Source organism: Dermacentor silvarum, chromosome 7 (genome assembly GCF_013339745.2).
Source record: "Dermacentor silvarum isolate Dsil-2018 chromosome 7, BIME_Dsil_1.4, whole genome shotgun sequence".
Classification (NCBI taxonomy): Eukaryota; Metazoa; Arthropoda; class Arachnida; order Ixodida; family Ixodidae; genus Dermacentor; species Dermacentor silvarum.
In genome coordinates, this window is record NC_051160.1 from 139,868,404 (window position 1) to 139,890,746 (window position 22,343).

Below are 22,343 nucleotides of genomic sequence, written 5' to 3' on the forward strand. Positions count from 1 at the left end.
AGGCAGGGAGGTTAACCAGGACTGAGCCCGGTTGGCTACCCCACACTGGGGGGATTCTCTGAACGCCTGTGATGCAGCCCGATTTCCGTCCATCTCCGCAAACATGATCACTTTCCTTTTAAATGCGGCATAATGATGAACTCAGTACTTCATGCTTATAGAGCAGATGCAGAGAATGTGAAGACAGACGGTAGACAATTGCCTAAGCACGTGTACTGCAGCACATGGAGGAAGCTACGGTAGCTAGGCTCAAGAGTAGCTAGGCTCGATGCGCGTGCGAGGCGGACATATTGAAATGCCGAGGGCTATATGGTAACACAGATTTAGGGTCGCACTCGATTCTAACGTGCACGCAATTTTTGGACCTGTCTTAAGGAAAAAAAGTGCGCGTTCGATTCGAGTAAATACGGCATTTGTGGCTTGAGAGGAGCGTTTGCCGTCTAGGTTGACTGCCAAACTTCCAGGCAGCTGCACTGTAACCGGTATTTCGCACTATAAGCGATGCGCGTATACATAGAGTGCTATGGGAAAATTAACGGGAGTCTGAAAAGACCGTATTATATCCGGTCCTGCACTATAAGCGGTTACGTTATAAGTGGTCTATACTGTAGTTGCAAGACAGAAGTGTTCATCGGTGGCAAGTATGTTTGGCAAGTTGGCATTACATTCTTGAAGCAAGCAGTGTAAGCTGCTGCACAACAGAAAGAAAGGACAGACATTGTGTCTGTTCGTTTTTTTTTTGCTTGTGTAGCTTTTTGCACTGACTACCTCAAGGAAGTCCTAAGCCTGTTAAAGTTGTAGGTTAAAGGTTTACAAGGTTTTAAGTTTTGTATACATCTCGCTGTGTTGTTTACTCAGCACATAATGGATGCTGCTACTCCAGTTGAATTATTACTTTAAAACGAGTGCACTTTGTACTACAATGAACATACCTCCCTTACAAGGGCCCTTAAAACTCCTTGATTATGCTAGCAGGCCTCCAATTCCTTGAAATCTTTGTGCAAGAATTATTTGGGTCACAAAAACCAGCGCACTTCAAGATGGAAAGGAAAGTCGAGAAGCCCTGCACTGCATAACCCACTTCATAGCACATTTGTGCAAGGTGTTCAATTGGAAGGCTCAGTTCAGTGTTAGTCTTCTGAGTGAGAAATCATAGGCTTTTAAACCATTCAATAACTAGCGTTAAGTAAAGCCCATAATGTGTTACTTCGATGTATATATGTTTTAATATTGTTTGTTTATGTATTTAATGGATCACATAGAGTTCTGCATGGCATGTCTATTCTTGAAGTTAACTCATGCGGTGCACAATTTACCACTAGTAGTTGAAAAGCCTTTGGCTGTATTGCCATCACTTCAGGCACTTCAAAATGTTCACATATCGATGGCATATCTGTCTGCTCAGCTGCTAACTGCAAAGCATGCGTCTTCCTAGTCACTTTGGGAACAGAATTTTGGCATTCTGAAAGTTATGAAACTTCAAGCACGTTAATTGACGCTGGCTTCGCCCTCTGAATTTAACCTTCAGCAGTGTTAAGTCCTCAAATTGAAGTAAATTTCCAAGTTGGATGTGCTGCAGAAGCCCAGCTGTTTGCGTGGTGATGGGCAACAAGATGCCACATTGCATGGCTGTTGCATGGCTGTTGAGGCAGAATCCACTTTGCACAATGACATTTAACGCTTCATATCTCTTTCACAATCCATCACAGTGGCTCTGTAACTGTGGTGTTTTACTGCTGAACAGGAGATTGTGGGTTTGACTCCTGGTTGTTACAGCTACATTTTGATGGGCACAGAATGCAAAACTGTTTGTGTAAAGATTTTGATGTTTGCTAACACTAACTTGTCAAAATTTATCCAGAGCTCATCACTACCACATCTCTTGTAGATTACATGAAATCACACCAGTTAGGCAAATCCCCTTCTCTGGCAATCAGCTTTCTATTAGGTTATCCTGAATTATCTTCTTAGGCAGTGTTCTTTTGGCTTCGGCCTTTTCCTTTTTTCATCTGGTAATGTATCCTATAGTCAGTGAGACTATTAGTTTAACTGTGTTTTTTCGACTGGCATTTTTATTGTGTCTACACGTGTACCTACGTTACAAATAAACTTGTACAGCCATGGGAGGCCTTAGCAGTGTAATATTTCGTTATTGTCTGTATTTCTCTGCGATAGCTGCCTGTCATTTTTAGCCGAGAATGCTCTTTGTTTCTTCCCACGCAGCCATTGTTCTTGCTTTTGCTACGATCTTGACTGGCCAGAGGAAACGTGCGTACGGGCATTCTTTTTGCTTCCCGAATGAATGTGTAGTACGCTGACCGCTGGCTCCTGACAGCTTGACGTTTGTTTAAGGACTGGAGAGACGGTACACAATGAAGCAATGAAGTTGAATGAAGAGCCTAATTCAGGCACTTTAACACTGGCATAACCTGCGTACAAGAAAAACAAAAGCGGCTGTCTAGTGTTATTCAGCTTGGTCGTGTGTGCACAGTTTTGGTGGGACTGCAGCCACCTGTGGTTTGGGGGTGTAGCATCTCTAAGTACAGAATTAGAGTGAGGGGAAGGGGGGGGGAGGAGAACACGGTTGCAGCTGCTAGTCTGATCGAGGTCACTAGGCTCCTCTCCCATTTCCTGTCATGGCTTGTGCAGTTTCTTTTGGTTTGTGCGGGTAAAACGGCCACCGAGAGGCCCCGTGCATCCCATTTTCGAAGCTATCACGATGCAGGTAAGGTGGGGACTGGGTCTGCAAGGCTTGGCTGTGGGCTTTGGATTCGTTTATTCTTTCCTTTGACTTCACTCATTTGTGAGCTTTATGCTGGCATCAAGTTTGACATGGTTGCCTCGTTCAGGCTAAATTAGTGCTTGTACAACCTCTAGTATATACAAGACTAAATTGATTTGAGTGTTTAGTACTAATGTGCAATGGTCATTGTGTAAGATGCTAAAAGGGTATTAGTAAGAAGCGTAGTACTAAGAAACAGGAATGTGGCAGTATATATGGCAGAGCAAATGTGCGTAGGCAAGATTTTATTTGAGCTAGAGGAAGAAATTAGTTGGGCAGGTCGGCTACACATGAAGCAGATAACCAGGGGCCGTTGATAGTAACAGAATGAGCGCCAAGAATAGGAAAATGGAGTCGGAGATGGATCGATCAGGTGGTGTGATAAGATTTAGATATATGTGCTGGCATTAAATAGAAAGGCTGATGCAGCAAAGGGGTAGCTAGAGATTGCAGAGTATTCCTTCATCCAGCAGTGGACTTGAAGCATGGCTTGCCTTGATTTCACATGATTATTTCATTTACACGAGTTGGAGAGTTGCGGGTTAATGACATTGCAGGCTGCATTGCAGTATAACCGAGCCTGATAGCAAAATGTTTGTCTAACCTGCCTTTTTTGTTTGTACTTTATTTTTAAAAATATATCGTCTGGAAATATGGTAAAAAAAATCTGCTAAACTGCAGTCTGATTCCGCAGTGCTCATAATGATCCGCATTGCCATGTCCCCATATTTAACACTGCCACCATTCCCGTGTCCTTGCAGAGGCAAGCAGTCCTTCTGGGTGTGTACCAGGACAAGGAGAAGGACAAGGATGGGGACTTTGTGCTCACTCCTAGCGCCAAGCAGTTCGCTGCCAGCACCAAGTTGACCGACCTCCTGGAACTGTGAGTTTTGCACGTGTGCACGATCTTCACATTGACTGGCTTTAACCTGTTAAATGGGCACTAAAAAAGAACACTACATCTGTTTAGTCTGATTAGGCATGCATTATAATTCTGTTTTCTGTCAATTGCAGAGTAAAAAAGTTGATTACTCTAAAAGAAAATGAAATACAAATTTAGTTTCTTTAAATTTGGTGCCATATTGTCAGCACTAGTACGTCCGTGTGATGTCAGGCATTTTAAAGTATTCCCTCATATTCGAGCCGGTTTGGGGCAGTAAATGTTACAATACTCTCTTATTTCAGTCTTTGGATCCTTTAAAATACAGTGTAGTCCATTTTTACTGGTAACAAATAACTAGGCCCAAGCAGTCAATCCTTGACATCATGGGAAGCTGGTGGGGGAATTTAAAGGTGGCGTTGCCTCTCACCTTTTGTTCATGTATCTTTTCTGAATTGCGAAGCCTCATGTCACGATAAGAGTGGCTTTCCTTTATCGTGGATGTGTAATTTACAGATACAGCTCAACTTACTTTTCCCTTTAGTGTACCTTTAAAGGGACTCACAATCATCTGGAACATGTTTTGAGGTTGTAGTACCAACATAGAGGTCATGTCTCACATTTACATATGCAAGCATGACTTTTTATGCCTCAAAGGGGCACCACTGACGAGAAATGTCAAGCTAAGCATGGTTGGCGAATTGCACTTCTGGAATACTAGAAAGTGTGGAGTCTGGATAAGCCAGGAAATGCGCAAAGGTGATAAGACAGGATAGAGTTATCACTCCTTTTGATGTCATGACACTTGGACAGCATTTCCTTAGGCCTAGTTAGCACTAGCTTATCGATAAAAAAAACAAAAACATTAGTGTGTATTTTAAAGAAATCGTGGACCTATTGAGTTTTGAGAACTTTTTCTCAACAGTAATGGCTGTGACATACGAAAATATTTTAAATATTTGTGGCATCATGAAGCTGCAGTCAGGTATTGAAATTCCGTAGGGTAAACTTTCTCCGTCACTTTGCCAGCTCACAACCAGTCTTTTCCTGTCGAGTAATTGCGACATGGATAATGAAAGGAATCCTTCACAAGGCTCAAACTAACATAACATTTGTCTGAAGCATCTCTTTGACTCTTTGAAGATGGAATCGTATGCCTTTAAATAGATGCAGAAAGTTCCTGAAAAACATTCTCCTGGGAAACGTTGGTAAATTGTGTACGCTTCACATAAATATACGTGCTTCAGTTCCGGTCAGGTGCACATTTTATACATAAACAAAAATTTCTTTGGTAACACAATGTGTTCGTGTTTAAATTTGTTATCTTGTTATTGAAAGGGGGTTTATTAACTTTGGACATCAGGCGGAAGGGTTGCACGGCGGGCACAAAGACAGTCTCAGCCGGCGTCAACAGCTCGTGATCTGCGCTCGCACCTCTAGCAAGACAGTGTCCCACTGCTGCGTGCATTGCTTCATCCCCACTACAGTACCCCGGCGGCGAAGGGAAGCCATCCTGGCGATGTGAGAATAAGGGGGTCATGATATGGCTTGAGCCGGCTCACGTGGACCACCTGGCGGCCAAGACGACGCTTGTCGGAGGTTTGGTTGACCGGCTCAATAACATAGGCGACGGAAGATAGGCATTCGATGACGCGATAAGGGCCTTGGTACTTGGGGGCAAACTTGGGAGTCAGGCCAGGGGAATGAAATGGTATGCAGAGCCATATGAGGGAGTCGTTGGTGAAAGCTTGTTCAGTCAGATTGCGGTCATGGCGATCTTTCTGGAGGGCTTGGTTGTCCGAAGTAAATGAGCGGGCTAGCTGACGGCACTCTTCAGCATATTGAGCCATTTCCGAAACTGGGCTGAATTCGGAGACGTCCAGACGGCGTGAACAGAACTGTAGTTTCAGTAAGGGCAGCACAATAAACAGGAACAATGACGGCACTGAGAGGGGGAGGTCAGTGTCGGCAGCCACGACAAGCTCGTCAACACCAGGCACGGGCATACGGGCAGAAGGCACATTGCCAAATACAGACAGTTCCACCTGAGCGTGAGCGCAGTCTATAATGGCGTGATGGCGCGACAAGACATCCCACCCAAGGATCATATCATGTGAACACGAAGTCACCACAATAAACTCAATGTTGTACAGTGCGTCGCCAATGACGACTTTAGCCGTGCATGCTGCAATCAGATGGATTCGCTGTGCACTTGCAGTACTCAGGGAAAATGCTGTAAGTGGCGTTGCCACTTTACGAAGAGAGCGGCAAAGTTTGACTAATTACGGATGTTGTGGCACCAGTATCGACGAGCACAAGAGTTTGAGCACCTTCAACAAAAACTTTGACAACATTGGCAGGGGACAAGCGAGGACTTACACAGGTCGACGACGACGCAGCTCATGCCTCCGGAGCTGCGGCAGTCAGTTTTCAGTACATGATACTTCGTAGTGCAAAACTCGAAATGTAAGACAACAGTGAGAGGCGAGAGGAAAGACGAGCGCTACACTCACAACTGTTTATTCCGAAGCAGGGCATCCTATATGTACACAAACATACGCATGCGCAAACGCATAAAACACACGAAGGGCGCCAGTCAGCCGAAGGCAGTGTAGTCACATTATATGCTTTGCAATCTCATTTCCGAATCATAAAGTGTAACAGTTGTTTGACTAACGCAGGCTAGACCATTGATTTGGATGTGGTATGCCTCTAACAGTTCACGAGCGGTTTTGTTCCGGCTTTTGCCTAGGATCCTGACATTAAAAAACAGTGGTTCACAGTCGGGACAAGACCTGCAATGCGCAGACAAATGTGCGGTGGTATCCTTTAAAATATTTGCGTGCTCTCTCATTTGGTCGTTGACGCAGCGCCCCGTTTGCCCAATGTAGCACTTGCCACAGCGGAGGGGAATGAGATCAACCACTCCAGTGGAGCAATGCACGTAACGCTGAACGTGCATTGCTCCATTGGAGTGGTCCACCACTTTGGAAGAGGGTTTATTAAGGTGGGACGTCAGGTGGAAGGGTTGCACGACGGGCACGAAGACAGTCTCAGCCGGCGTCAACAGCTCGCGATCTGCGCTCGCACCTCTAGCGAAGACAGTGTCCCACTGCTGCGTGTGTTGCTTCATCCCCACTACATTATAATTTTTGTTGTTAAGTGGCACAGCCTCTGTGCAACTGAACAAAGTGCTATGTTTGTACATCTTGCACCAATATGAAACGGAACGTTAAATCTGGGTTGAACCAGTGTTTCTTGGGAAAATGCGGTCATACGCATTTAGTGACCGCATTTAAATAGTGCTCAGCACTATTTGCTCTATATAATTCTCCTGTAGAAGAATGCCTCTCATGGGACCTATTTTGTTTTAGTGCAGAAACAAGTAAATTACCGTGTTTAAATGCAAATCTGGTGTTCACTTGCATGTTGGCTTACCTTGTACTTTACCTCTAGAGTCACAACATGCATAAGTCCTGTTTCACTAATACAGGAGAACCCCGCTGATACGTTTTTTATGGGACCATAAAAAAACGTAAGAACCGGGAAACAAGAATTAAAATAATATTGTGTGCAGTTCAACACTACTCCCCATTTCTCAATTTTTCCTATGTGTGAAAAAAAGTCATAGTTTCGCCCAACAGCCGAAGTATCGATTGCGATAGTAAATTAGTAGACAGCTATACAAACTAAGAATACAGTGAAATCTCGATACAACGAATTTGAAGGGACCGCGGAAAATAGTTCGTTATGTTGAAATATCGTTATAGTGAAAACATCGAAAATTCGCATTAAAAATCGTAAATGCAACAAAAGGAGTCGCCTACCTTTGCTGTGTACACATCCGCAAACGCTTGATTCTATGACGAGCGTGAAAAGAAACAAAACGCGAAGTATTCCGGAATGAGCGCACGTTTATTTGAAAAAGTCGGTGATCTTGGCCTGGCGGGTGCCGCTCAACTGCCGCAGGACGAACGCTTCGAAGTTGTCCACATTCTTATGCTGACTATGTACTGACTTGGTCCTTGAACCAAGTCAGTACTGCAGCATCCACGTCTTGGAAGTTCCCAAGTCGGAGCCGTTTTCTTGACGGTGCGAGTTGGGACCCTCGGTGCAGCTCGAGGATCTTTTGTCGGTCCTTCAGGATGGTTGCAACAGTTGATGGTGCAACCCCCATCTCGTTCGCAATGTGGATTTATTTTTTACCGGCGTCCACTTGAGAAAGAATATCCACTTTTTCTTTCAAAGAAAACTGCCTCCGTTTCTTTTTCGCGCTGCTTCCGGAGCTCATCGCGAACGCAGAAACGAATCACTCTAACCTTTAAAACGAGAAAGCCGTACGACAATCGTGCGACGTTGCCGGTCGACGGAACAAAGGCGGCGAGGTTAGGCTCAACCTGGCTCAACGAGCATGCAAAAACAACATGAAAAACAAGGTACTCGCGATGGCGATAGGGCTAGCCAGGCTAGCGCGCGTTTAGCATAGGGCAACGCATGGAGAAATGAGCAGGAGCTCTGATGATGATGATAGTGCCACATATGGCGCTGGGCATTTACACCGCCGCACGTAATTTTTACGCTAGAAATTCGTTATTTTGAGGTGCTCTTAAGGTACCAGGGTGATAAAATTTGATACGTTATTCTGAAACATTCGTTATTCTGAAATTCGTAGTAGTGAAATATTTTTACATTGAACCAATGGACATTTGGAAGGGGATTTTCGAAATATTCGTTAATCTGAAAAAATCGTTAATCTGAGGTTCGTTATAACGGGATTTCACTGTAGTAGTTTTATCGTCGGTATAAATTTGTAAACATTTGCTTATTACCTATATTAACAAGCATGGTGTCAGCGCTCACAGGCAAACATGAACACATCACACTCGACGAGCGCAGACGCGCACTGTCAAACGCTTTAAGCGCCGCTGCAGAAGCAAGCGAAGTGACCTTCGTGCTCTTGTCTATCACTTCAACGCAAACTGAGCGCCGAGAACACATAGCACGTACAAATCTACGAGCCGCCAACGCACCTACACTGCGTAGATTCTGCCCCCAACACAGATCGCTTTCAAGATAAGGCCCGTGCGACCGTGCGCTCCGCCGCGCAGTACGCAGTTGAGGCCAGAGCACAACGCTGCCTGCTATCCCTCCCCCCTCACTCCCTTGCCGGTGCTTCGAGCGCAACGGAAGAAGGTGCGTTTCCTCCCTGCTTTTCTTTCTCTCACGCGCGAGATTTAGATGCGGTCGTCGGCTCCCCTCGCCCGCTTTCACTCGCTCATACAGCATACGGCGCGCGGCGACTGCGTTATTGCCCTTGGACTTTATACGGAACATCTATGAGCCAAAACCAATTTTAGGGCCACAACGCGTCATAGACACCATCTTTAGATAGCAAATACGGATCTCAAGGGCCATACTTTTGTTGGCGGAAACCGAAAATACGTCATAAGTGTCGCCCCCGGCACTTTGGGTGGCCAGTGCCATCATCAAGGAACCAAGCCAAGCGACATGAAAAGTCAAAATGGCCGCTCGGGTTGGCGTGGGGTGGCAGTTCGCAACGTATGATGCGGGAACGGTCCCACAGTTGCGACGTAACAGCAGGGTTTTCCAATGCATTGGGTTCTATAGGAGCTGTGCCGGGACCGGCCAAAAACGGCGTAACAGCCGGGAAAACGCAGCACCTGGGAATGTAACAGCGGGGTTCTACTGTAATAGCATATGTCAGAGTATTTTAATGACCAAGGGAGTGCTTCTGAAAAGCTTGTCAGCGTCATGATTGCACCATGCCCAAAAGTATCCTTGTTTACTGTGAAAGCCTAGCAATGTGAGAGATTTGCAGTGGCATGGCGACGGCGCTCCACCCCTGCAATCATAATTGACTATATGGGATGTGCTGCAGGCGTGCCGTGACATACTTCCATTTCCATGAGTGTCACTGACCAGGCGCACAGACACATGATCTGACCCACGGTGCTGAGCGTCGTTTAGTGTGCGCGCTTCCTTTTCTTATCGTTTATTTATTGCTTTCCTTTCGCACAATGTCTGTGCATCATACTGGTCTCCTCTCTGTTTCCCTCTTCTTTCCTCTCTCTAAAACTCTCTCCACCTCCGATGCGCTCCACGCACCCGCTTGATCCTCTCTTTTTGTTGAAAGAAATATACTAGACCTCGCTGGCCGAAAAGACGTGTGTGCACATCCTTCACCGTGGCTCTACAGCTTGATCTAGTTTGTGTTTCAGGACCAAATGTTTTTAGAGCACAAGAACTACAGACACAAGAGAGATAAATCAAGCACAAGCGTTAAGTTTCAACTAAAACTTTATTATTGAGAACAGTCTATTTATACATGCAGGAGCCATATGTATAACCTGTATCGTAAATTGAGAGAGAGCGAAACAAACGGAATGTGACAACCGCAGTACATATTGAAGTGGGGAAAAAAAAATTAAAGGGTGACATGCCAGAATCTGTGCATCTGTCATCATATGCACCGGCTACACAGAGATACCCCAATTCTTAGCTCTTCAAAGCAATGGATAGCAGAATTGGGCATGAGAGGTCACTGCTAGCCATTTCTGCCGCTTCATTTATCTCCCTGGTTCACTTGCCAGCGTTTTGGAATCTAATGGCACATCTTGAAAACTGTGGTTTACAACCACAACTTTTGCAATCCACTGCCACATGTATTCGCAGCCCCCCCCCCCCCCCACGCATGTTGTTGTTATGCTCACGGAGCCGGTCGTTGCCCTGTTTGACCCCCACATATCTGTTGCCACATGGTAGAGGGAACATATGCGCAACTTGCTCTTTGCAATTGAAAAAACGCAATGCTTTATAGGAAATTTGAAATTTGATCGTACTTCCTTCTTGCGCTATGTACAGAGACAGTGACAGGAAAACACAGATGCACAAATGGTGTGCAAACCAGTGGTACAATGTAGTGGTGTTTTCCTGTCCCCTGTATTTCGAACGTAGTGCAAAAAGAAAGTATGAACAGCCACCAATTAGCCCCTTTCATCACCTGTTGGAGACCTGGATTCTGCCTTTAAAATTGGGTATGTCATCTTGTACAGGTGATAACAACCTACGTGGCACCAACATGACCACCTTTATGTCTGCCTTCTTCAGGTTGTGTGAAACTCTGAAAATGTATGGAATGAGCGAGATGTTCTTGCATGTGCTTATGGTTTCAATTTATTCCCAGTTATGCAATAAATTTGCTTTGCTTTGTGTTCTTCTTTTTCTTTTAATCTTACGTGTATCACTTCAGCCACACCTTAAATCACTTCCTTGGGGTAGCCAAGGTAGGTGGTCTATTTACAAGCAGAAGCTATCTTGCATCAAGTGCATACACAATTTCTTTAGTCCATTTTTGAGGAGCGACCCAAAGGTTGCTTTTTTTACTTGTTTGGCATGCACGGGCTAATAGGGTGAGAGAGGCCTATTCACTTTATGTTCATACATCCAACACACTTGTTTTGAAAAAAAAAAAAACTCATGGCCAAGTCCAAGAACCTAATGGCATGATTCTTTGAAGCTCATGAGGTATTACTGGACGTGCAAACAATCTGCACAACAATGGAAGAAAAAGGAGGTACCTATATGTATCAGTTATTGAGTCGCCCCGATTCTAGGTGATATGTTTTTAGTGTGTATTGAGGTTTTCCCTAGACTAACTGGGTCACTCGGGTTATGAACATTTAGGTTTGTTGACAAGTTACCTGGTACTGTATAGAACTGGTGACATCAGTTTTTATGACATTTTCTCAAGCACTTTGTCCATTTTTACAGTTTGTTTGCAAGAACAGGTAATGGGGGGGTTTAAGTAGCAACGAAACCTTCACTTGAAATGTGCAAAATGTTTTTGTTCAGACAATGCTAATGCCACAAGCCACACAATGAGATGTACAGATCATTAGTAACACCTTTCCTGTATGCTCGTCATATGTGTGGTGTCATTCTTGTTGCACTTTTTCTTCCACCTTTGTCAACCAGCCAGAAATCATGTTCATAAGTTGTGTTAATGTTTTGCATTTTCATGTATGCTGTGCAGCTTCTCAACTCTCAACTGTTTGCTTTGCAGGACAAAAGGTTCTTTCAAGAAAGGCGAAACAAGGATTTTCTATGGCATTGATGAGGTTAGGAATGTATATATATATTTTTTTATTGAAGTCTTTTATCACTTCAATTCTGGCTGACTGGAGTCATATGGTACAACAAGGCTGACATTTATTCAGATTTCTTCCTCATGATTCCTTGCTTTATTTATTGGAAATTATCCATTGGCTTATCGATGGGGAGCTAGAACTTTATTGTTATTAAAACGTGGCATAAAACACACCACTCAGTGCTAAATTTATATTCCATTTGATTTTTTTGCCTTGCTGTTCCACGTTTTGTGAGATTTGAATTAATTGCAAGTAGCAAGTTATGCTAATTCAGTATCTCTGTATCACTATAACTGTAAACGTGGCATAAAACACACCACTCAGTGCTAAATTTATATTCCATTAGATTTTTTTGCCTTGCTGTTCCACGTTTTGTCAGATTTGAATTAATTGCAAGTAGCAAGTTATGCTAATTCAGTATCTCTGTATCACTGTATAACTGGTGCTACCTTGCATGCTACCATAACACGTCTGCAGAAGTTTCCCCTTTGTAGCTTTGGCTTCATTGCCACAGAAAGCTATGCACAGGTATTGTCTGTCACATTAGCTTGACTTGATGACTTGATTTTTGCATTTGTAGTTCTTTTAAGAACGATCCTGTTTGTTGGTATCATTCACAGAGTTCCTACCCCCTTGATATCCTTAAAAACCCTTCAATTCGGGAAAAAGAGATTCAAGGGCACTTAAAACTCGATGAAAATGAATTTGTTTCTTGAGTTCCTTAATAACTGGCTTGGGGGGTGACCTTTGAACATTCCAAGTGAGAAACTCTGCATAGAAGCTAGATTCGCAGATATTTCTTTTGAGAGTGTCGCTGAGCGGTTGCACTGTGGCACGTCCACAGCCAGCAACAACAGGCTTGTATAAATCATTGTTGCCATCATGAAGCTAGACAAAGCAACCAAGCCGTGCACCCATCATGGCTCCATCTTTGAGCCCTAGGATCTAGAAATGCCTGGCAGTAAGTAAGCTTCACCCATTTTGCATTAACTCATTAGCACCCAGTGTGCTTTTGAAAGTACAGCGCTATTTTCATTTGTAAATCCTTGAAAGAAAAAGCGTACTGATTTTCTTAGTACGCCATTTTATTAAGAAAGGTCTTGCCAAGAGAGCACCACCTTGTAGTTTTCCTCAGCTGCATGATGTCTTTCATCTATTCATCACCAAACTTCGAGAAGTGCTGAACGTAGCAAGTACTGCTTTGTGCATCATTTTGTTAAAGCGACACTAAAGGCCAACATTCAGTCAATATGGACTGTTAAAATACCACTCCAGAAACTTTGCAGTGCTTGTTTCAGACCAAGAAATGACTTAGTGTAAGAGAAAATCGCATCTGCAGGTTCCGCATACCTGTAGTGCAATTCAAATTGCCTGTCCCTGAGTGGGGAGTTGTGACATTGCATATGTCATCACCCCCCTTTAATGTCGTCAGTGAACAAAACGGCGCCTGATAGCTGTCATTACGGTTTCTTGCGCAAAAGCGCGGCCAGGAACTGAGCCAGGACAGAGCCAGCAGGCTAACGACAGGGCTTGACTGCGCACTCACGCTCGAGCGCTCCATTCTGTCCGTGCTCCAAGGTGCAAACTAGCTTTGTCCTGCACCAGCTTGACCAGCAGATAGTAGCCACATCCAACTTGCAAATTTTGAAGTACTATCAGTAGCTCAATATGAAGCGAAGTCTGCCAACGCATCTAACCAGGAGCAGCCAAGAGTGAGCGCGCACTGGCAAGTGTGCGTGTGGTCTGACCTTCAGTTTTGCATGGTTCGAGGCTAGTTGAGTGTTGAAAACTAATATAAATTAGTGAGACCTGACAGGCTACGACACCGATAAGCAGAGTGGCCGAAATTTAGTTCCTACTTGGGCGGCTGCAGCCAAACGTGAACAGACGATAGTCGGCTTCTTCTGGAAGTACGTAATTCTTATAGGAATTCGAAAGCAGATTTTTGCTTACTTAAGCCTGCTTATTAAAGAGTGTCAGTTAAATATACACAGGAACAGTAGGAAGAAGCGCGCTGATCTAAACACCCTTCTTGATTGATGTCAGCTATTGGCCAATAGCATCCACGTATGGGAAGCTGCTATGTTACAAAATAAAGCAGCCAGCAAAGAGTGAGGAGCAGGCTTCCATTGAAAAGAGAGTGTTTGAGAAAAAGGTGACTTCGCGCTCTGCTTGCAAGCCCCATGTGCCGCGCATGACTGCAAAATTTTGCTGAGATGTTCACAGCAGCATATGTTATCTGCGGACTGTGTTTTTTCACCTAGCCAGAGGGGTAGTTCAGGACCTCTTTAAATGTTTCAACCACCATTGAACTTAATGTTAAATTCTTTACTCTCGTACGCCTCCATCAACCATAAAATATTATATTCATCTGTATCACTTAATATATTAGCACCGCGTGCATTCTGACAAACCAACACAAAAGCCCATCCATAGTACCTACTGAAGTCATATATGTTACACACTTGAATAGTAAAAGCACCTCCAAACAAAGAACATTTGGCACTGAAGTGCTAATTTTGCCATCAGAAGGCAAAGGGGGCTTGTATAAAGTTTCATGTCATTATTCGATGCAAGTCTTTTTGTTTTAAAAAATTCGAAAGTATACCATACCTTTGAGAACCTACATTGGGTTTTTCTCCCATAAATGCCCAGTGTATTTTATAAAGTACACCATCATAGCTTTTGAAATAATAAAGCCCAATTCCTAAACCGTTCACAATGAAGTTACAGTGTGAAAATACCATTTTGTGCAAAAAATCAATTAGATCTAGCTGGTAGTTTTTTCTTCACCCTTAATGGTTTGACATGAGTGTTGTTGGCTATAGTCAGACACTACTAACCATCGTGCCAGAAGGTTATTGACATCCTTACAATTTAAAAGTCAACTTAGAAACACAACCTGAACAGCTTGAAGCATTTCTCCAACTCAGCAATGCAGCTAAAGGAGATTTCATTATTTTTCAATGTGTTTGTACAAATAAGGTTTGTTTCCCCCTCCATGAATCGTCCTCGAATTTTGAGTCAAACGTGTACAAACCCTGCACTAAGAACATTGCATGTGAACTTGGTAAACTTGCTGCTTAGCTCACTGCAATGTGCAATTGATTTTGCAGAAGTACCCGATCGCCTCTGTTGTGCACCTGGGTCCTCGACAAGTTGAGGCCCGAGAGCTCGAGGAGTGTGACGAAGCTGCGGAGAGCGTTCGTAATGCTGTTGCTGGTGAGTCTGCAAGCACATGTTGCTGTATTGGTGAAACACTAATGCCCCATACCGTATGTTCTGTGCTGTGCCAGCTGTTGTCGACATTGCATAGAACCTAACTTCTGTGAACACTAAAGCTACATGCCAGGGTTCACTGAGCTCTACTACAGTAAAACCAGAGTCCTTCAGAACTTTTGTACCGGTCACGAAAGTTCAGGCCAAGTTTGCTATAGTGATAGCAGCTGCCACTAGAGGCGCCACTGCAGATGAGAAAGCTATGACGACCAGTTTCGTGACTAGTTTAGATAAGTTTAGGCCCAATCGCACTAGGCTTGGTACACTGACATCCTGAGACAGTTCTGTTGCACCGACAACCATGTCGACAGGAGTGGAGTCGGTGGCAGACAAGTCAGACGATTTTGTTGCCACGCTGCAATGACACAACGGTCCCTCGTGCTGACTATGTCGTCGTGGAGTTTTCGCCACTGATTTTTTTCTCTCTCTCTCTTTTTTATCATTCTCAACAAGACATTTAGCATCGTAGCAAGGAACAGTTGGAGCGCGTACGATTTTTTGCATTCGAATACAGTCGACTTCTCTTAATTTGACCCTGATGGGTCCAACAAAATTCATCGAATTATCCGGTGGGTAGAATTAAACGAGAGGCAGAAAAACATATCAATACACACCACTGATTTATTTGGCAATATTTTCCCTATTCTAACATGCCCTAAATGAAATGTTTTCTATGTGTACAAAGTAGAAAACTAACGTAGGAATGGCAGGGAAGCACCTAAACAAAGTAGAAATCTAATGCGCACCCGATTTGTTGCTAGAAATGTTGTCGCACACGGGCGGCCAGTTTCTCAGAGAAAACTGGAGAGATACGCCACATGTTTTTTTAAAGTCAGCTCGGCCGCACTACATCCGTGTTATTCGGTAAAGCACACAAGTGTTACGAACGTGGTTTTGGTTTCGTGTCCAATTTCACTGTGCAGGCAAATTTTGGCCTAATTTTAATTAAAAAAAAAAGGTGCGTGTTAGAATCAGGTAATATGGTTATCAGACATTGTGAGCTCCGTTTATTACTAGAAAATCATCCTAGAGCGGGCCGATAATAGTCGTTAAATATGGCATGTGTTCAACGCATTCACTGTCCCGTAAGCTCCACCTTGACAGGCACTGCCACATTGGAGCCAGGTGTGTGCCTCTGGTCTGGTCAAGTTTGGATTATCTGGCAAATGGCAATTTTACGATCGAAATAACAATAGTTTGGGCTCACAGAAATGCATTGGGCAAAATATTGCAAGACATGCTGATTTGCAAATACGAGCACCGTCGTATCAGACTAGCTGAAACGAGCTGCATGATATGAGCGACTGGCAGCTATAGGGATCCCTTCGAGAACAGTGACTGTTAGATGGGGGACTGTTATTGATAGCTGGTTTTCGCTTTCTTTTTGAGAAGTCTTCATCATGCGTGCAGTGTTCTGAATGAAGTATTGTTCAAGAAAACTCTGCGCGTATAAGTGCTCGGATTGATAGCCCATAGCTTTCTTTGGAAATGTCGATGCCTGATGTACTTGCATAACTGAGCGAGGAGTGCTGCAATATTGTGGGGGCTGTCACTTGTTGCCTGTTAGGCATGAGAGGTAAACAAATGTGGAAGCATAAGAATATCACTACCTTCTCTATAGGTCGTGAACAATACATACAGGGCTACCCCTGTATGTAGTGGTATTTCTTTCATGGAAGCGCCAGCAAGTGCTACTAGAAGCTTTCAGTCGACAGCGGTGATGTACCAATGTTGGCTCTGCACTCTGTTGCTGCTCACGGTTCTTGTGTGCACACCACACAACACTTCAAATTAATATATGGCCAAAACTGAACTACAAAAAGCAGTTTCCTTCGTTTCAATTGCTTATCAATTAGTTCAGGTCGCTTGGTAATGTGTGCACGAACTCATCTACTATGCTTAGTCCAACATTTGCTGAACGAGATCGACACAGCTTCAAACTCGATTTGGATGGCTGGCAAGGGCTGGAGATAGCTGACAATCGTGCATTTCAACTTTGGAAGCATGTTTCAACAAACTTTAAGCACAAATAAATATAGGGTGTCCCAGCTGTCGTTTGCCAAGCTGTTAAAAGAAAGAAGATACAGGGTCTGACGATTGAACACCATAGGCTTCATAATCATATCTTTCGCTGTTGTGATGGAATAGTTCGGCACGTATGTCTGTGTGCAGTCAGGCGGTAATGAACGTCAGAGACGCACGAATGGTCGTAAACGAACATTTATCTAAGATGATAGGATTGAGACAAGACAAGCAATAAACCTAGAATAGAGAGCAAAGGTTCATAAAACACACACGTCTACACTAAGTCCCACTCGCCGCGTTCAAGGAAAAAGCAAGTAGGTCTCACGGGTTCAGTCCTGATGATGTCGTCGATCAGCGGTAGGTCGTCTGAGCAGTCGCGACGATTTCTGTTGGAGATGAACCAACGCACGATGACCCTAGTGGGAGGCGAGCCAAGGCAGGATGACAGCACTGGTCATCAGATGAGGCAGGCGACAGCCCACGGCTGCATTACCGTGGCCAGAGCACTCGAACGGGTGTTGGGCGGGTGGCTTCCACCGCCACAACTTCACGTGCCACCTCGAGCAAGAGGTGGCCTCAAAACAAAGGCATCGGTTAGGCCTCGAGCAAAGGCCTCGGTTAGGCCTCGCCCCGGACACAGCCTGAAGCTGCTCCAACAGGCGGCAACGAGCAGGCAGCAGTCAGACCTGCTCCAAACGGCGTCACACCAGGCGCCACTTCGCGTCTGCACCGACAGGCAGTTGCGTTGTCCTCAGGGCAGCCTCAGGTACCGTGGCAGGAGCTCCCAGAACAGCGCACTGGTCCTGCGTCTTCCCAGTCAGGAGCCCCCTCTGCCCTTTCGGCACCTGCCTCTCTTCTTCTTCCCTTTCTCTTGCTTCTTTTCTGAACACTGCCAAGCGCGCAAGCTGCCCCTGGCTCGCCTTCTTCTCTTTCTTCTTTCTTCATGCACAATCTAGAGAGTTCTCACAAACAGTCTACGCACATAAACAACACTCATAAGGTCCCTGCACTACAGCTGTGTTTTCCTTTTCTTTTCCTTTCTTTCTTCTTTTTAACAGCTTAGGTAATGTTAGATTGGATACAAGGATAGGTGCTGTGGAATTCGCATTGTGTGTGCAATGTTTTCTCATTGGTTGATTTCACAAAGGTTGGCAGCTCATTTCGTACGTCCCTCGTAGTCAGAACGACACTGCTAAACACAACAGGTCATCGGCATTGTTCTTCAAGCTCCTGAGGACCATTCCAGTTTCTTTGCCCATGCTGAAAGGCATGAAGGGCCATAAAGCCGCTACAAAAATCACACGAACACGCCGACCAGCTGCTGCGTCATTTGCCGAGTGCCCCCTGAACGTACTCCCTCTGAACCAGTGTCGCTGCCGCGCAGGCACTGTTGGCACCGCATGAAGCTCTCCCATAGTGTGATGAAGTTTCGTGGCCAGTAAGCACATCAAAAGACTCTCATAAAACCTTGTTAATTCTGATTTGACCAGACTGAATAAGAAATTTTGAATTTACCCAAAGTCAAATTATAGGATGTATTAAGAAAACAGTGAACAAATGCTAGCAACATCGGTGTGCCTTTGTTTACTGAAGAAATCTGCAACCTTTATTTATGCCGTATACCGTATTTTCTCGCCTAATGATCACACCCTGAACTTGTTGCTGTGAAGTAGGAGAGACATGGTTATGTTTCGGTGTCTGATATGCCGTCCGGCGGGTGCGATTGTATTAGACGCCGAATCATACCATGCGTCTCCTACTTTCATTGAGATAGCAATTCTATACACGCCCGGCACATTTTTGCTGTCGGCACCGATGATTACAGCTCAGTCTCCTGCGTTCAAGGGAGGAAAGCTGGCAGGAAACGCGCCATATTCCGTTGTGCGCATTGCGCCAGGCAGGGGGGAGGCGCGCAGCAACTGCGCATTGCGTGGCCACGCACGCCCTATCTTGAAAGTAATCTGCGTCGGGGGCCGAGTCTACCTTTGTGCGCGCTCCGTTTTTGCTGCTCAGTTTGCGTTGAAGCGATACACAGCACGAAGGTCAGTTCGCTCGCTGTTGATGCCACGCTTCCTCATGCCAGCGTTTTGACAGCGACTGTCCGCGGTCATCGAGTGTGATGTGTTCATGTTTACCTGTGCACACTGACACCATGCTTGTTAATTTACATAGTTAGAGAATGTTTGCAAGTTTATCCGGCCGATAAAACTACTATCCTTACTTTCTTACTTACCGTCGCGCTATTTTGACCAAAGTGTTCAGTCTCGTGTATGGGCTACGCCTCGTCAAAATTATGAAAAAAAATGTGCAGGTCTTACATGAGTCTATACGGCATTTCGCACAAAATTGGCATGGAAGCTGCAGTAGTTGTTATCTTGGGACTGATAAGCACTCGCGGCATTGAGGGCATCATGGGCTTTCTTTGCATTGTGGCAGCAGCACAAGACACTCCGCTTTGCCCTAGTGGGTGTGCTTTTCATATCCCGTGCACATTGACATTATTTTGTTGTCAGTGAGCTGGTCAGCATCTGATCGATAATAGTAAATGGAGGTTTCATGCAAGCGAGCAGCAGTAGAATCGCTTTTCATCTTCAGTAGCTTCCGCCATGTTTGTGACATTATGTGTGCCTTGGAATAAATCAAACTGAAACCACTGCTTGCTGCACCTGATGCAGATAAGTCCATGCTGACTATTGGCACAATCATTGATGGTGACGTCACAGATCTGGAGATACACAGCAATTTCATCTTTCACCACAATTTTAATTTCACCACGCAGCATATTCATATTTTGCATGCTTGCATTTTTTTGAAAATGTTGCCAGCGAGCCACGAAACACTGAACATCGAGCGATGGATGCAACACAACCCTTTTCCATCTGTAGTGCTCGTATGAAAACTATGCACCTACGTGTGAGCGGCTAGTTGCAACAGGAAAACTTCAGCCAGAGTGAGTTATGATGAAAGTGACATGTTGCGCTTGAAGAAGACGACAACGAAGTACGCGCGCGAATGCACGGGACGTGATGGCACGAGTGCGAGCTTGTCATCGAACGCTGGCTAGTTGTTGACTCCAACGCCTAAGCTATGCCGCTTAACATGCTCATGTTTCCTTGTTTGTAATAAATCATCGGCAGCCACAACCTGCTGCACAGACGTAACAATTGGCGACGAGGAAGACTCTGGACTCATCGGCAGTTCACCGACGTCAAGGAACAGAACGACATGGCGGCGCCTGACTTGGGTCGGCTACCCGAATTCAGTGGCAGCTCTGGCTCCTGGAGATCCTGGTATGGGAGGCTACAGTTCTTCGAGGCTAACGACATTACGAACGCTTCCAAGAAACGTGCTCATCTGCTAACGTTGTGCGGAGAACAGACTTACGACATCGTCTGTGCCCTCGTTCAACCCAAGCAGCCCGACCAACTGAGCTACAATGACATAGTTGAGATGCTCAGGGCTCATTTTGATCCGCAAGCTTCTGAAGTCTTCTGCAGGGCACGCTTCCAACGACGTGACCAACGGCACGATGAAACGGTCAGTGATTATGTCGCAGCGCTCAAGAGGCTAGCAGCAGAATGCAATTTTGGAACAAGCGCAGACACTGCAGCCAATCCAATTGCCTGCCTCTTGAGGTAATGCTGCGTGATCGTTTCGTTTGCGGTCTTGGGAACGAGCAGGTCCAGCAACAGCTGTTCGCGGAAAAGGACTTGACATTCAAGAAAGCCTTTGACATTGCACTGCGAGCTGAGAACGCCGTCGAAGGCAAGGTCTTCAGCACTCTGGATTTGGCACAGGCTTACCAGCAACTTCACGTAACACCAGAGACAGCAGAGATATTGACCCTGAACATGTTGAAAGGGCTTTACAAGGTCAAACGGTTGCCTTTCGGAATCTCTGCAGCTCCAGCCATTTTTCAACGCTTCATGGAGACTGTGCTATCTGGCATCACAGGCGTTTGCACGTATTTAGATGACGTGATCATCAGTGGGAAAGATGCCACAGAACACGCCGAGAGACTGGAAGAAGTCCTGAAGAGGCTGCGCGAGTACAACCTTCGGCTCGGCAAAAACAAGTGCTGTTTTGCAGTGGGACAAGTCAAGGCTCGGACACCGAATCTACAAGACAGGCATCCACACCAACGAAGAGAAAGTTCGAGCTATAACAGAGGCTCCAGCACCAAACTGCAAGCAAGCACTTAAATCATTTCTCGGAATGCTGGTTTTCTATGACAGATTCTTGAAGAACAGGGCAACAATTGCCAGCTGTCTCTACCAGCTCCTGCAGAAGGATGCCACGTGGAGATGGGAGATCAACCATCAAGGAGCATTCAATAAGCTTAAGAGATTGCTTCTCAATCAGACCGTACTGGCACACTACGATGAACAGAAGGAGCTTCTCGTCTCGTGTGACGCTTCACCGTACGGCATAGGAGCTTTTCTGTCTCAACGTGATGACCAGAATAGAGAGGCGCCAATCGCTTTCGTATCTGGGACGCTAGGGTCGGCGGAACGCAATTATGCTCAGCTGGACAGAGAAGGCCTCGCTGTAGTGTTTGCAGCGCACAAGTTCCACAAGTATATTGCGGGAAGAAAGGTGACTTTCGTCACGGACCATCAAACGCTGCTCGGCATACTAGGTCCAGGAAAGTCAACGGCTCAAGTCTTCTCACTACGGATGACCAGATGGTGTATCAAGTTATCGGCGCACGACTACAACATCATCTACCGGCATGGCAAGAACCATCAAAATGCAGTTGCGTTGAGCCGATTACCATTACCAGAACATCTCGATGAACCCTGGCCACCAGGCGACGTACTGCTGTTTGAAGCTCTGTCGAGACCTCCATTTACTGCTAAAGAGATAGCACATCTGACAAAATAAGACAGCATCCTGCAGAGGTTGTACAAGGTAGTGCAGGATGGCACAGTGGAAAAACTCACTGGAGAGGAGTTCGCTCCTTACCGACGAAGAGCGACCACACTAGCATTTCGTCATGAGTGCATCACACTTGGTTCACGGGTAATCATACCAAACTCAGCACGACCTCACGTCCTGGCACTTCTACATGCTGGTCACCGAGGCATGGTAGCCATGAAAATGGGTGCAAGGAGCTACGTATGGTGGTCTGGAATCGACAAGGTGATCAAAGAAACGGTGCGACAGTGCCGTGAGTGCCGTTCAACGCAGAAGAGTCCACCCAAAGCTC

General features: G+C 45.3%; 1 protein-coding gene across 5 annotated transcripts in view; it reads left to right on the forward strand.

Moving 5' to 3' along the window:
- The window catches only part of LOC119458485 (cytosol aminopeptidase-like), a 210,912-nt gene that overhangs the window by 4,410 nt on the left and 184,159 nt on the right, over positions 1-22,343 (forward strand). For 2 of the 5 annotated variants that reach the window (XM_049671262.1, XM_049671259.1), the window contains exons 2-4: positions 3,544-3,665; positions 11,746-11,800; positions 14,947-15,052. The exons of 1 other annotated variant lie outside the window; for it this stretch is intronic. In XM_049671262.1, coding sequence (XP_049527219.1) covers positions 3,544-3,665; positions 11,746-11,800; positions 14,947-15,052 — 283 coding nt within the window. The remainder of the gene's footprint in view (positions 1-3,543; positions 3,666-11,745; positions 11,801-14,946; positions 15,053-22,343) is intronic. 2 more of the 5 variants (XM_049671258.1, XM_049671261.1) reach the window with 2 other exon arrangements.